This window comes from Uloborus diversus, chromosome 7, assembly GCF_026930045.1.
Source record: "Uloborus diversus isolate 005 chromosome 7, Udiv.v.3.1, whole genome shotgun sequence".
Lineage (NCBI taxonomy): Eukaryota > Metazoa > Arthropoda > Arachnida > Araneae > Uloboridae > Uloborus > Uloborus diversus.
This window is the reverse complement of record NC_072737.1, coordinates 59,986,784-60,002,184: the sequence shown is the minus strand read 5'-3', so window position 1 is coordinate 60,002,184 and position 15,401 is coordinate 59,986,784. Positions and strand designations below refer to the sequence as shown.

Below are 15,401 nucleotides of genomic sequence, written 5' to 3'. Positions count from 1 at the left end.
TGTACTTTTCAGTTTAGCCTGAACCTGAAGAGTAACAACTGAATCAACAGAAGTATGGATCTGTATGATGTTTCAAGGGTTTTCATCTGTAAGAGGTAATCAAGTAGAAAATCATACAACTTTAGTTGTATGTAGTATTTTTAAAGTAGATAAAGTAGTATTTTTACTTATTATCTTAGTAGTATTTTTAAAAGTTGATAAATGACAAAAGCCTACATGAACTTTTTCCCATGTATTCTAACTTGTGATTGTTTATTGATTTGTGTTCAAAAAAAGTTAAGCAGAGTAAGCTATTAAAAACAGCTTGTTAACCTATTAAAACTATTAAATAAATGATTTAATTAGAAATAGATGAGAAATATAATACAGTTGACTCTATCTAACGACTTTCAGGGGACCACAAAAAAATCGTACTTAAATAGAATGCTTCTAAAATTGCAGTGGAGTATCTGGGACTATGAAAAGTCATTCAATAGAATGTCGTTAACAGAACCAACTGCAATTTGATATTTGAAAAAGGAGAAAAAACAATGCATTGTGTATTTATTATTCCAGTATGATTATGATGCATGGCAATATTTGTGCATTTAAGTTTTAAATTAAGTTGTTTTTTTCCCCTCAGTCCAAGAAGTATTTCGCATGTGCAGATGCAAAAACTGAAAATTCCTGACTAAATGACACATAGTAGAGAGATTTGGCTTCATTTGCTGTCATTTCCTCTGCTTATGCTTTTCAATTTAGTCGGAGCCTGAAGAGTAATAACTGATTCAACAGAAGTATGAATGTGTGTGATATTTCATGAGTTTTAATCTGTAATAAATAATCAAGGAGGAAATTATTCAACTTTAAAATCATCAAATAACAAGTGTACATGAATTTTTTTCTTATGTTCTAACTTTTTATTATTCATTGATTTGTGTTATGCAGTTGACTCTAATTCTAATATTTTTTTATCTCATAGATTTCATTGGGTCCCTAACTCTTGAGAAGGGCTGTGGTTGTTTCCCGTAACTCAAAGGTTACAGCCGGTTTTTTCAGGACTTTGAGTACAGTGATTGAGAGTTGTGATTGAGAGTTAACTGTACTATGTAGTATTTTGTCTACACATCTGAGGAGCAAAAGCTAACTGAGCTGTTAGCGAAAGATAACAGCTCAGGCTCATTGATCTCTTGAATTTACAGTGATTGGCATAGCTAACCTAAATTAATTTCTACTGTATTTGTTAAGTAATTTTTATACCTTCTGACACCTCTTTACACACCCCTGATGAAAAAGTGTTACGCAATTTTACTCCATATAGAGATGTTTGGAGCTTCTTTAGATTACCTGTTTCTTTCATGTCTTAATATCTCTTACCCCATCTTTGTTAATAGCACCCATAATTTTTGTAAAATAGTTTAAATGAAAATTCAGAAAGTAAATTTTTAAGCTCAATGGAAGACTAAGTAGGAGCATATTCTTGAAGATTTAAAGCTTGGATCCTCCTTTTTCTAGATATTTGCCTAGAAGCTTGTTAAGACATCTTTAAAGGCATCCTACGTAGAACATTGAAGGAACAGTGTGAAGCAGGATAATGGTAGAACTAACGAGACATTGGGGCAAAATATTGAAATTATTCTGTGTAATTTGTCTGCTTGTCATCAAAAAAGGGTGGAAGTATCTGAAGACATAACATGCCTCATAACAATTCATTTAAGAGGAATTGGTTAATTTTTAAAAGGTTTTTACCATATTGTTTGGAGGCTTGCTCCATTTCCCTTGATCAAATCCAATTTGTTAAACAGATATATTTCTGTTTCATTCATGAAGAAATGAAGATTTGATCATTTGAATTGGTACTTACTATGAGTATATTTTTGGAAGCTATAAATAAAGTTCTTGTATCAAATCTCTGTCTGTATATTTAATGTTTTCTACCAGATTGTTATAAATTTTCTGCAACCTCTCAAATTAGCTACGATATTTTTTAACAGCTACATCTAGCCATTTCATATAAATCTTAGAAGTGTGGTGGAAAAAAAAAACATTTTAATCATTTGGTTGCTAATATTGCAAATAAGTGTTGGTTCAGTTATGTTAGGACAAATGATCAGTAAAAGAAATTGTCTCAGACATGCACTGCTCATGGATCCTTCAAGTGTGCATATTAGAGAGGATATGCCTTTCTTTTTCAAATTAATACATGATTTATAATTATTTATCTGTTTTTAGCTGATAGCCCTCACACATTTTCACTTGTTTTAGTTTTAGCCATGATTTCTTAGATTTCAAAATTTTGTTTCTTTCCTCTCTTTTTAAAGATTCTGTCAATTTTTTTTGTTCAAGCATTTGCAGCGTAGCACATTCTAGTCAAGAGACCCCACATTAATACAAAGACCACACACAAACTTTGATTTCACAATTTTACTTCAAAACGTATAAATTGTTGTAACTTGAAAAAAAAAAAAAAAAAAAAAGGCCCTGGCATTGATTTGAATTTTGACGTCTTGATTTCAAATTATGTTTTTCGAAATCACAAATTGCGATAGGACCCTACTCGTTGAGTTTCTTGTTTCTATGTATAGAAGTAGAGGACAAATTCACACTCATCATATCATGACCAGTGATTTTCTAGGTTAGGTAAAAGGAGGCATATTCTTAAAAAAAACTAGTAATTAGGATGAAGTAATAAAGATATGACCAAATTGCACTTGTGCACTTTTCATAAAGATTAAACTTACAACGTATAATGTTATACTTTTATCCTTACCAGAATTAAGTATTTTTAGATGTTTTTCCTGAAAATATTTGATTTTACACAAAAAAAACCCTTTATGCAAAAACTATTTGAGATAAGCCTCGAATGCAGACGATTTGTAACCATGACGACGAAAATAAGTCTCGCTAAATAAATATTTAAAATATAAAATTTTTATTCGTTTTTAAATATTTTGTTAATTCCCTCATTATTTGGGGTATGAGTATACATATTTAATGTTTGTTTCCTCCTATTATGGGAAGAAAAAAGGAAAATAAATTTTTTGATTAATTTTGTATTTAATGACTCAAGAATCTCAACGGAATATCAATTTTCCTTGATGTGGAGTTGAGATACGTCCATTAATTAGCATATCGATCACTTAAATTTATTTTACCGATTAATCCGTGAAAAGATTATTCTTGGCGCTTCCCCCCCCCCCCCTATCCTAACCTAAACTCCAAATTCGACCTACAGAATCTGCTTTTCCCACTTCTGTAATGCGCTAAGGCAGTTGTTCCTAACTATGACATGAACGGAAAAATCGCACTTTTTTTTCTTTCTAGGAATAAATGGTTTTGAGATTTTTTTTTTTTTTTTTTTTTTTTTGGACCAACGTTTTAGGAGAGGTTTTGTCACCAACCCTAATCTATGCTAGACTGGCTGGGAGTTGCGCCCCCCCCCCCCCAAAGGAGGAATTAATTTCACTATTTTAGTTATTACTTTTTAATTGACTATTCTTTTGCATTTTTTACGTAGTTAATTAAAAAGAACACATAACACACACAGCATATTTGCTTGCTAAGGAAGTATTACTGGAGTCAGAGGCTCAGAGTTGCAGAATACATTTAACTCACTAGTTTCGAATTCAAGGGACCGTATTATCGCGATTCGTCCACTAATTCTTCTTTGATGGAATCAATAATTATTTTGATTTTTTTAATTTTATTTATTTATTTTTTTAAATTTGTAGGCGCACCTAAAAGAGTCATTTTGATCCAGGAACCTATTTGCGATTCTTTTTCAGCTTATAAAAAATGAAAAATGAAAGAAATCATATGGTAGTTTCTTGGAAAAACCATGATTTTTAATGGAAACGGCATGTAGTATTAATATGTTATCTCAACTGTATCATGGTTTCAAGAACAAATCAGCAATTGTTTTGAAATTCACACAAAAATAGTTTCTGAATTCTTCAGTAAAACTTATATGTTATGATTTTCTTTATAAATTAATTTAAAAAACTTCAAGTGAGGTATGGGTTTATTTAATAACTTTGCCCTTTTGTTATAACCTTAACGGCAATGTTCCTGAGTAAAACTGCTCATTGTCTAGCATCTCGGTGACATTATATTGGGTTTAGTATTTAAATGGCTTGAAACGTTAAAGGTGTTTTCGGTTCATGTATTTCACATGTTTTCGGTCTATATTAAAAGTATATTAGTGCATAATATTCATGTACTTCGAAGTAGATTCCTCGATCTAAAGGAGAAATAAAAAACATGCACTTTTAAAAATAAAGTCATTAAAGCTTTGTTATGAAACATCAAAGGTGACGCGGAGGGAGGGCTATTCATTTTTCCGTACCCCCTCCAAATGATTTTTCTGTATCCGCCCCTGCTGGCTGGTCGTCGTATTCGTATTAGTTAATCAGCATAAAGTACTTTTTTCTTTTTATCAGGGACAATTGCCACAATAAGCCATATGGTCGTGGGGAGGGAGGTTCAGGCTCGTTATTTGGACAGTTTGGTCTTAAAAAAAGGTAGTCTCCGATTGAAAAAATTATAAGATCTTGAAGGAAAACTCAAGCTCTGGCGGCCCTGTATTGGTAGGCCCAATTTTTTTCTTGAAGGGGCTCTGTTTTTTATTTTACTTTAAACTCAGCAGGACCAGATCTATAAATTTTGTGCCCCAAAATCTGTAGGGCCATTCCCCTAGTAGTATGTTTGTGACGTAATTAAGTCTTAGTGTAGTTTTTTATTTATTTATTTTATTTTATTTTTTCCCCAATTTCTTGGGACATTGGGCCCCCCACAACGCGGGGTCTGCAGGTACGCAGATCCAGCCCTGGAACCGAGGACACTCATGCTCCCCTCTCCCATTGTGCATATATACAGTAGGGGATTCATAACTATATCGTCCAAATAAGCTGTGCTGATTGTGTGTAGATCAGAAATACGGTTACAAAGCAAGATTCATGCTTAGGAACATATGACGTTAACGTAATGCTGACGCGCGATATGCATACAAAGTCAGAAACCGAAACAGAGGCAGTGTCGGATTTCTCTGCTGAAGAAATACTAAAAATGATGCTGAACAAAAAAAGTCAACAGTTTCGGAATAGCATCGACCTTGCCAATGTTCATTAAGATATAGTATAGTTGACATTAGTCCAAAAATTTTTTTATAACGGGGGGGGGGGGCAGTCGACACCACCCGATCTCCAAAAGTGACTATCTTGGAATGAAGAAACAATTTAATAGTATCAAAAGAGTGCCTAAATCTTTCTCATGAGCGATGTCCTAACTCCATTTAACCCCTTGATATATCATATTGATCCCGGAAAATGGGCGCCCATATGCAACATTTTGAGAAGAGGGGGACCAGATATTTTCCCCATGATGTAGCAGGATATATTTTCCCCATGGAAACCGATTTCTGTACAGATTAGAGTTATTAAAATTTGACATTTTTAATAACTTATTCATTAGTAGCCAGAGAAATGTTAATACATTTTTGCGAAGAAAAAATACTAAAATTAAGGAAGTTCTGATTTCCGAGGGTGCCCACCTGGGATGGGAGGGGGGGGGGGGTCATGGCGCATACTGCGCCATTAAAATATTTATAGGGAGGGGTATTTTTCTCATTCGGGGGAAGGAGCTCAATATTGAGACGGGTGCGCCCTTGCCTTTAGGGTGACGCCTCTGTGATTTCTAAGGGGGGAGGGCTTGAGCCCTCACTTGCCACCCATATGAGCGTCTATGACCGGAGTACTCTCCCCCCCCATAAAGAGAGTCCCTCTAAAATGAGGATAAACATATCACTTAAAACTACCCCCTTAAAAACCTAATGAAAGCAGCCTGTGCACCATGAACTCTCTCTCTCCGCGTATATTTCTTCCTAATAAATAACGTCAACGGTCCTGTTCAAGCGACGCATCAAATTAAGGACAGTAGTCCCTGAAAAGCTTCATTTGAATGACAGGGGTGCTCATCCCCGATGGGCAAGGGCGCATCTCCTCTCAATATCGCAAAAAACACCCGAGCAAGAGTCCCCCCGAATGAAAAAAATACCCTTAAAAGAATCCCCCTAAAAACGCCATGATCCTCCCCCTAGGTGGGTACCCCTGTGAAGGAGGACATTTAATACTCAAGAACTCAAGCTATATTATAAAAAGAAAAACGTTCCCCAAAAGTCTCCATTAGAGTATTAAGAGATCTCCTTTCCAATACATTCCTCTTAACCATTTCCGCCCTCTAAAAATCTCCGTAGGGACTCTATAATACTAGTTCGAAAACCCATGAGAACTCTAGTACTAGTGCATTCTCCCCCCCCCCACACACACACATAAAAAAGGAAAAAAAAAAACTGTAATTTGAATTCCGAAACTTTGAATTCAAATTATGTTTTTCGCAATCACGAGTTACGACAAGACTCTACTGGTTAGAGTTATTGTTTCTAGAAATGACTCCCTCCCCCCCAAGCATGTCTCTCCTCCTGGCTGGTTACGTGTGTATAGTTGTGTGTGTGTAGGTTTACGTGTGTGCACGTAGGCGTGTGTATGTGTGTAAAGGCGTGCGCGTGTAGGCGAATGTGTATGAGCATGCGTGTGTAGGACATGGACGCCACCGCCCAGCAAAAGTGGATTCCGGGGAACAGTGCTCAGGACCAGCCGCGCCGCCGCCGGTGGACGGTGGTGCTGCAGGCCTGGTCCAAACTGAAAAAGGAACCGGGACATCAAGGACTGTCAAGTGAGAATAATAAGCAATCGTGATTGCTCAAAAAGCAAATTCAAGGGAAGTCCTCATCGCAATAAGGATCCCACAAAATTCTCATACACATCTGCATTTCTTAAAGAATAATCAAAAAAGAAACATTTAAATTGCTTTCGCTCACGACAAAGCCTCAAAGCTTTTGTAACATTGATTCCGAGCGTATTTCTCTGCACGCAAGAAAAAAATGGCAACCGACAATATTACTCAACTGTATAATTTGTCATGTAATTTATTTCCTGTAGAATTAGAAGTTTTTCGCCAAAATGAGCGATTATTTCGCCAATAAGTAGTCCCTACTGGAGTAGACTACGTTAGCCAATCAAAGCTGCTTATTTTCGAGGAGTAGTAGCAACGTCCTTTCTTATCATAGATGGACTTCCTGTTTCTGTTTTTGTCATGTTTAGTATTTTTTGTGGCAACAAGACATTTGACTTCTGCGATGCTTGCCACGTAATATTTATGTATGGTTTTTTAAATTAAAAACACTTAAAAATCGGAAATTCATTCTGTTTACAGTGATTAAAAGTGTTATATTTGGCCCATAATGGGCAGCAGTGAAAGTACGTTAGTCCCGGGAGGTGGAACGGAGGGTTATCACGTATTACGTGTGAGTATCTGACACCCGTATGATGTAAAAGTAAACATTTTGATAATTTGTGACAATAGTTGCGCATTTTTATAATATATCTAGCAATTTTTTACGATTGTTCATCAGATCCATTCCCACTTATGGTTTCAGCTGTGTAAAGCACATTTCGTATGAAAAGTAACTGCTCAAAATTTAGAACCTTGCATCTTAGTTACCGGTGAAACCGCAAAACTGCCCAGCCTAATGTTTCAAAGCATGGCTTTTCGTCTTACTTTTAGCCTGCAATTTATCCGTTACATCTATGATTGTCATCATTTTAATTTTCTTCCCCGAAATGGAACTTTATGATAGGCGTCGAATGTTTTTGCAGTATTAATTTCCTAATGTTTACAGATTTTATTGGCCTTTTTCGTTGCATCTAGTGGTAGCTAGCGATTTATGCAAAGAATCTTTTCAGTTGCTTACAGTTGGATTTATATTCAGTTATATAATTCTCAATCAACATTTTAGGCACAAAGAAACAGCAAAATGAACTGAAGATCAGTGCACAAACGTGATCCTCCTCCCCACGCAATCACGTTAGGATTTATGCAAGAAAAAAGGCGAACAAAATAGCAATTCTGCACAGAAAAATCACTGGGTACCTTGATTTGATTCAGGATCACTGAAGATATTTAAGGGAAGAAAATTAACTCTGTACCTTCGAAGCATAGCGAGGGAGCATTCATTGCTTTGAATGTAACTGATTTGCAGTGGCGCAGCCTGGTGGGAGGTTTTAGGGTCAAAACCCCTCTCAGAACTTTTGTTTTTAACATATATTGCCAATGGTAGTTACATACAAAGATAAGAAATTTGTTTCATTTGACTGTATCTGTTAATTTATTAAGTGTTATTAAATGCTTGATTCCTGTTTTATTAGGTTCAAGAAAACTCTCCAGGCTCTAAAGCTGGATTGGAAGCTTTTTTCGATTTCATTGTTGCAGTTGGAAATACACGTCTAGTAAGATGATTTTAATGTTCTTATAGTACTTTCCTGGAGGGAAACCTGTCACAAATCATTTTCATCTCAAACTCGAGAATGAAACATATATGTTTATGTATGTATGAATGGTGGAAATGTTTGAAAGTTTGTATTAAAACTTGTTATCAGTTTCATCTGTAAAAGCTATGAAAGTAGCAAGATGCAGTGGTGCAGTTAATGCTCCCAGTTTAAAAAATGCCCAAAACATTAAATATTTTCCTGAAATTTCCCCAAACTGTATTTGTGTCATATTTAAAGCATTATTGTGTCAGAAATTTAGCAATCTCATATTTTATTCAGCATAAATATGTTTGCTATGCCTAATCAATGTCACAGTTGTCAAATTTCTTATAAAAAGACAATCTAAAAATTATGATGCTTAATTGGTTAAAAAATGAGACAAAATTCAATTTTATGAGATCTTAATTTCTTAAAAACTTAGTGAAATATTCCCAAAATATTTAATTTGAAAATGTAAACTTTTTTTTTTTGCAAAAAGTTCCCACGAAAGTGCAAACATTTCATCCGAACTTAGTTTGAGTATTCGGACATGTTTTGCACCCTTGTCTAAATGATATTCTTTTCTGCTAATGTGAATTAAATAAAATTTATTTATTCTAATTTTGTATGATTATACCCATTACCTTAGCTTCTCTTATCAGTTTTAAAATGAATGAAAGATTTATTACAGTTGCAAAACCAGTTATCCATGATGTTTATGTCAGACCTATTCTGAATAAGTTGTTGCGGATTAAAACTGTTCCGTAGTATATGTGTTAGCCTTCCTTATTTAAAGTTAATGTTGTTGATCAAGAATAAAATAGGTACAATTAACAAGTGTCAATTCAGGAGTTTTTCCTGTTTCTGTTTTTGTGTTCAAAAAGCTTTTGTGAAAAAATCAAAGAATTTTGTCAAATTTCAATGTTTAATAATTCATTAGTTTTTTTTTTTTTTTAAATTGATTGGCCATATGAACAAATTGTGCATTCTCAATACATTGAGGATGACGTTGATTCTACTTGTGACAGGATGTGATTTGTGTATTATTCAGCTTTAATAATTTTGCAAAATGTCTGATTTGATTATTTGAAGTTTTGTGAAGAGTGAAGGTATGAATTTTGATTAAGATTGGAATTTTGTAAAGAGTCCATTAATCAATTCAAATTTCTTCTGGGCTAGACTATTGATCAATAAATATTTATGTGCCGAAATTTATATAAAATCAAGCTCTAACATTACTTAAAATAAATAGACGTTAGTTTTTAACCATTAAAAGTTCTTGAGGAGTTCTTAAAAGATATGAGAATCCATTTTGGGGGAAAAGAGAAAAATACATGGTACTCTGTTGAATTCTCTTAATATGACCACAGTTGATAGGAATTCATGACTAAACCAAAGATTTTGATAGCAAAGTTTGGTTTGGTATTTAATAATGTTAAAAAATTTGACTCATAATACATACATTAAAATGTAAGCTTGGACGAAAATGAACAAAATTTCTTAGCTTATCAGTAAAACTTTTCATGATTGAATACAAAAAACTTTTTTTTTGTTGAAATTATTCATCATGCAGGGTTGCCAACTGCTCTGCATTTTGCGGAATTGCTCTGCAAAAATGGCAAAAACCCTGCGACTCTGTAAAGAAATTCTTTTGCTCCACATTTCCTAGTCAAACGCTTTCAAGCTTAAATTTTGCTATTTTATCATAACAAACATGTAAATATGGGAAAATTAAAGATTCTTATACTCAAAGATTGAAATAGCATTTAAAGCTGTATTATTAATTTAAAAATAATTATTTCTATATGTGTGCTTAAAATGATTTTTGAAGCTCTAAAGCAATTTTGGATGTGTGGTTTTAGTTATTTTTATTGATTTTTAATACAAAATTTCGAACTGCTCTGCAAAATTTTAAACTGTTTCTCAAAATTGGCACAGATGTTCTTCAAATTGTTTTTCCAAGGTTGGCAACCCTGAGAATGTTATGTTGAAATTTAATGTAAATTTGAATATCAGCCCTTGTGAAGATCACTTTGGTCTAACACTGTATTAATAAATTCACTTATGGCACTTTTTCTTCCAGAATCAAGACAATGATACTTTGAAAGAGATCTTAAAAGCAAATATTGAGAGGCCACTGCGGATGACAGTGTATAGCACGAAAAGCCAAACAGTGAGAGAAGTTGAAATTACTCCATCGAACACGTGGGGTGGTCAAGGCTTACTTGGTGTCAGTATTAGATTTTGCTCGTTTGAAGGTGTCAATGAAAATGTTTGGCATGTTTTGGTGAGTTACTGTGCATACTCATTCTTTGAAATTCGAAGATGTAAAATTTTCAATCATCAATATATTTATTCTTAAACTGAGAGATTAATTTCTATTTTGATACCGCTTTCTGTCGGAATAGTTTTTAATTTAAAGGGCTTCATCTTCTGTCACCTGATCAAGGTTATTATTAATAGAATACTCTTATATTTTGATTCTGTCTGAGTCGTTTTAAGGATAAAATGTAGAAGCATTTTTTTCTAATTTGTTGTGGAATCTATATGGATACATATGATTCTAAAAAATAATTTAGAATTTATAATAGAAATCAGAAGGTCTAAATTAGAATAGTTTTGTATAAACTATCTCTATGAAAGATAGTTATGTTATGGTGAGTTCATGATAGGTGTTATGGAGTCTCTTCATCTGTACAAAAAAGTTGTGAGAACACAAGTTTTCTTATGTTTATTTGATCTGTGTTAAGCACTTTTGCACTATTGAAGAGGTTGTAGCTTTAAATAGCTATATGCTGTACTTTATTGACAATTTGTGCTTTATTTATTTATTATTATTTTTTTTTTTCATTTCAATCATGTATGGCACAAAGTATATTTGATGGTTTTTCATTTGGGTTCAAACAATTTAAAGTGTATTCAGTAAGTTACTGCCCTATAGCCAGGACTAAGGCAGAAATACATGAAATACACCGCCAGCTCAGTTTTCCACCTCCAGCTCAGTCACTCCTATGCCGAGCTTATGAGTGCTAATAAGCACGAAACTGCAGTCCTCGGCTGGAATTGACTGAGCTGGCGGTGTATTTCATGATTTACAGTGTTTCGAAAAAGCTTTCCTCAATAGAGTGTAAAAATCTTTCCTTTCTGTTGTATGTTTATAATTAAAGCATGTTATTTCTGAGTGTCATTCTTCTTTAGCAAAACTTCATGATGTGCTTGAAATATTTTTAAATTTATTGCAGGAAATTCAACCACATTCCCCAGCAGATCTTGCAGGTTTTTATCCGTTTGATGATTACATAATTGGTGCTGATTCTGTTCTTCATGAAGTAAGACTTTTTTTTTCAAGAGAAAATTTGGTAAAATTATAACTCACTAGTGTTTGCCCAATGGTCGAACTTCGACCATGTGCATAAATGAATATTTGAGAAAACTTGTATGAATTTAACTATTTCCAACATTTTTATTTTTACTCTTACCCATGTGTACTGCTTATCAAGGAAAACATACAATTTTTATATGTACATGCAATAACAAACAGCAATAATTTATTCCATTTTTGCTTTTTGTCTGTTAATCTCAAAATAAATGGATGAAAGGGGATCCTTCGGTAATGGGGTCGTTTCCGAAATTTTAAACATATTTTTTTTTTCTGAAAGAACATGCTTAAAAACGTAGGTTTTAACCATTTTTTAAGTAATTTGAAAAAATTGCGGAAGAATAGTTGAAGTTTGGATAACAATTTTCGAATCTGTTTGTTCTCGGAATCCGATAACTCCTGAATCATTCTTTCTTTTAAAACGACATATTTGTCTTTCTCAGGTGGGTTAAGCAAAATATCTGAAACAGCTAACAGGGTCTCCGGGTCTATCGCGGCTTCAACAGTATTATATTTAGTAACATCTGCAGTAATTCCAGATAGCTGAAAATTACTTTCCGCCTGTACAAACCACAACTTAATGTTGTTACGCCATAGCGGGGGTAATTTCATGCCAATTCGGCCAATTTGCGTTTCACTACCGCTTCCCGTATTATTAGGATTTTCCTGTGACATATTTAAAAATTTAGCGAAAAGGTTTGAAAATTACGAATTAGTCAATTGAAAAAAAAAAAAATAGAAGGCACAAATACAATGAATTTAGAAATCTTTTAGAAAATTAGAATATTTTGTACAACTGAACTCAGAGAAATGAATCATTCACCATACCTCTTGTTGCACTTGTTCATTCCGGGTCACCACTTGCGGCATTTGTTGTTATTCCGTGTCACAAAAAACACGCTGATATTTAGAACTCAAAACATTTTATTCAACATTGAAAAACTTTAATTGAAAAAAGGTAAAGACATGATATTGCTATGAGTGTGTGCAAATCCGCGGCACACACACTCTGGAATTCCAAAACAGAAAGAAGAGAGAGCCGGTTCTTGTGAACTTGAATTTATACCCTATTGCACTACCCGAAGGTACAAGCCAATTTGACGAGCGCCAACATCCCAGTTTGGCTACTGCAGCCGCATACTCCCCCCGCAGTTTCATCTTTTAGCTGTATCATGATCAGGAAAATGAACAGTTCGCCCTGAGCGAGTCGTTACTTTTTGCTCTGGAATAATGTTCGCAGGTACACAGTCTTTAGTTTCAACTGCTGGAAGGAAAGCTGGTTTTAACCTGTCAAGTGAAACTGTTGATTTATGTCCCTTAATATTGATGACAAATGTCTTACTAAATCTTTTTAGCACTTTGTAAGACCCGTCATAAAGACACCGCAAAGGTTTTCTCACACCATTATGTCGCAGGAACAGTCTTTTAGATGAGAGTGGATAAACGTAGCTTTAACTGCATGATTAGAAGTCGGTACCGGTCTAACTGCACTAAAATGTGCTCTCATCTCCTCAAGAAATTGTTGAGGGGAAGATTCTGTTAATGTCGGAACAAAAAACTCTCCTGGTAGCCGGAGACTAGTGCCGTAGACCAAATCAGCAGTAGTTGCTTTGATGTCTTCTTTGAAAACAGTTCGAAAACCCAGCAAGATTGTAGGCAACACTGAAGACCAATGTTCATTGCCGTGTGCTTTGAGGGCAGCTTTTAAGGGTCGGTGAAATTTTTCAATCAAACCGTTAGCTTGCGCGTGGTATGGCGAAGAGCAAATTCTTTTAATTCCAAGGAAATGGGAGAGTGCCTTGAAAAGAAGACTTTCAAACTGTCGTCCCTGGTCTGTAGTTATCAATGATGGACAACCAAATTGCGTAATCCAGTGATTATAAAAAGTCTCTGCAATGGTTTGAGCTGTAATATCCTTGATGGCGACACCAGGCCAACGTGTAAACCTGTCGATCATTGTGATGCAGTAGCAGTTGCCTTGCGATGGAGGGAGAGGTCCTATTAGGTCAAGGTGAACATGGTCAAATCTCCGAGTCCGTTTAGTAAAAACACCTAAGGGAGTTTTAGTATGCCTGAAAATTTTAGCTTTTTGACAGGGAATACATTCTCTTGACCAAGTTACACAATCTTTGTTCATGTAAGGCCAGATGAATCGAGATCTAATTAACTTTGTTGTGCCCTGAATTCCAGGATGTGATACATTGTGCAAGAAGAAAAAATGCGTTTCCGAAATGAGACTGGAATATACGGACGTGTCGTGCCCGTAGATAGGTCACAATATACCGGCTTGTCATATCACGGTAGCACAATTTTCTTTATTTTCAATTTCTGAGGATTTTGAATTAATTTTATTAGTTCCAAATCGTCAGACTGTGCCTTAGAAATTTCCTCATAGTCGATAGGACTTGGCATTGTTATAGCAGTGATCCGAGAGAGCGTGTCAGCTGTGATATTTTTAGAGCCTTTCACATATTGAATATTAGTTGTAAATTGCGAAATAAAATCTAATTGTCTAATTTGTCTGGGTGAACTTTTATCTCAACGTTGCTTAAATGCGAAAGTTAAGGGTTTATGATCTGTAAAAAGAGTAAAAATTCTAGCTTCTAACATGTAACGAAAATGTTTTACAGATGCGTATGCTGCAAGTAATTATCATATGCACTATTTTGCTCTGTTGAGGAAAGTTTACGCGAGAAAAAAGCGATTGGTTATATTTCATTTTCGACAATCTGCAATAAAGCTCCTCCTATAGCGAAATCTGAAGCATCTATGTGCAAAATGAGTTCAGCATCCGCCCTAGGATGGTCCAAAAGTACTGCATTTGTGATTAATTTCTTACAAGTCTGAAATTCCTCTTCAGCCTCACGCGACCATTCTATTTTAGTTCGATCATACTTTTTGGCTCCTCTCAAATAAGCATTTAGATTTATCTGATGTTTCGCTAATTTCGGTAAAAATCTGCGAAAAAAATTCAAAAACCCTAGAAAACGCTGTAATTCTTTAATTGTCTCAGGTTGTGGATATTCTAATATTGGTAATACTTTATCAGGAAGGGGCCGAGTTCCCTTTTTTGAAATTAAATGATCTAAAAAGGAAATTTCCGATATGCCGCAAACACATTTAAGAACATTAATAGATAAACTATATTCGCTCAGTTTTTGAAGTATGGCTCGTACATGCATCATGTGTTCATCCTCGCTTTTACTAAAAATCAAAATATCGTCAAATTCCACAAATCCACATTTAACAATTTGGTTCCGTATGTACGTATTTTCGTGTTATTAGCCGCAATTAATTCTATCTGGTCGGGTCGCATATTTTTTGCTCATTGGGAAATGGGGACGCACGATACATCAGACCCTGAGTCAACAAGGAATTTTAAATTTGATTTTTTATCGAAAACATAAAGACGACAAGACTTTTTGGCTATCGGAGTTGAAGTCGCGGAAACATATTTCGATAGCCAGATCTAGTTTTCCGAATTTTTTACAGAAAATGAGCATGGCTCCCTACATTTACGAGCTTGATTACCAAATTTTTCATGGTAGTAGCAAAATTCCCCCTTAGTAGCAGAATTACTTTTACGTCGATATGATGATTTAGAATTTCGCCCCCGGGAATAATTTCGAAAATGACTACGAGACTGGCGTTCAATTTGATGTCGAAGAGCAGATATTTCC

General features: G+C 34.7%; 1 protein-coding gene across 3 annotated transcripts in view; it reads left to right on the top strand.

Moving 5' to 3' along the window:
- Positions 1 to 7,146: 7,146 nt before the first annotated feature.
- LOC129227053 (Golgi reassembly-stacking protein 2-like) overlaps positions 7,147 to 15,401 on the top strand; it is a 42,450-nt gene continuing 34,195 nt past the window's right edge. For 2 of the 3 annotated variants that reach the window (XM_054861695.1, XM_054861696.1), the window contains exons 1-4: positions 7,155 to 7,339; positions 8,241 to 8,321; positions 10,426 to 10,629; positions 11,585 to 11,671. In XM_054861695.1, coding sequence (XP_054717670.1) covers positions 7,277 to 7,339; positions 8,241 to 8,321; positions 10,426 to 10,629; positions 11,585 to 11,671 — 435 coding nt within the window. In that variant the 5' untranslated portion in view covers positions 7,155 to 7,276. Of the gene's footprint in view, positions 7,340 to 8,240; positions 8,322 to 10,425; positions 10,630 to 11,584; positions 11,672 to 15,401 lie in introns of all 3 variants that reach the window. The other variant, XM_054861697.1, reaches the window with a different exon arrangement.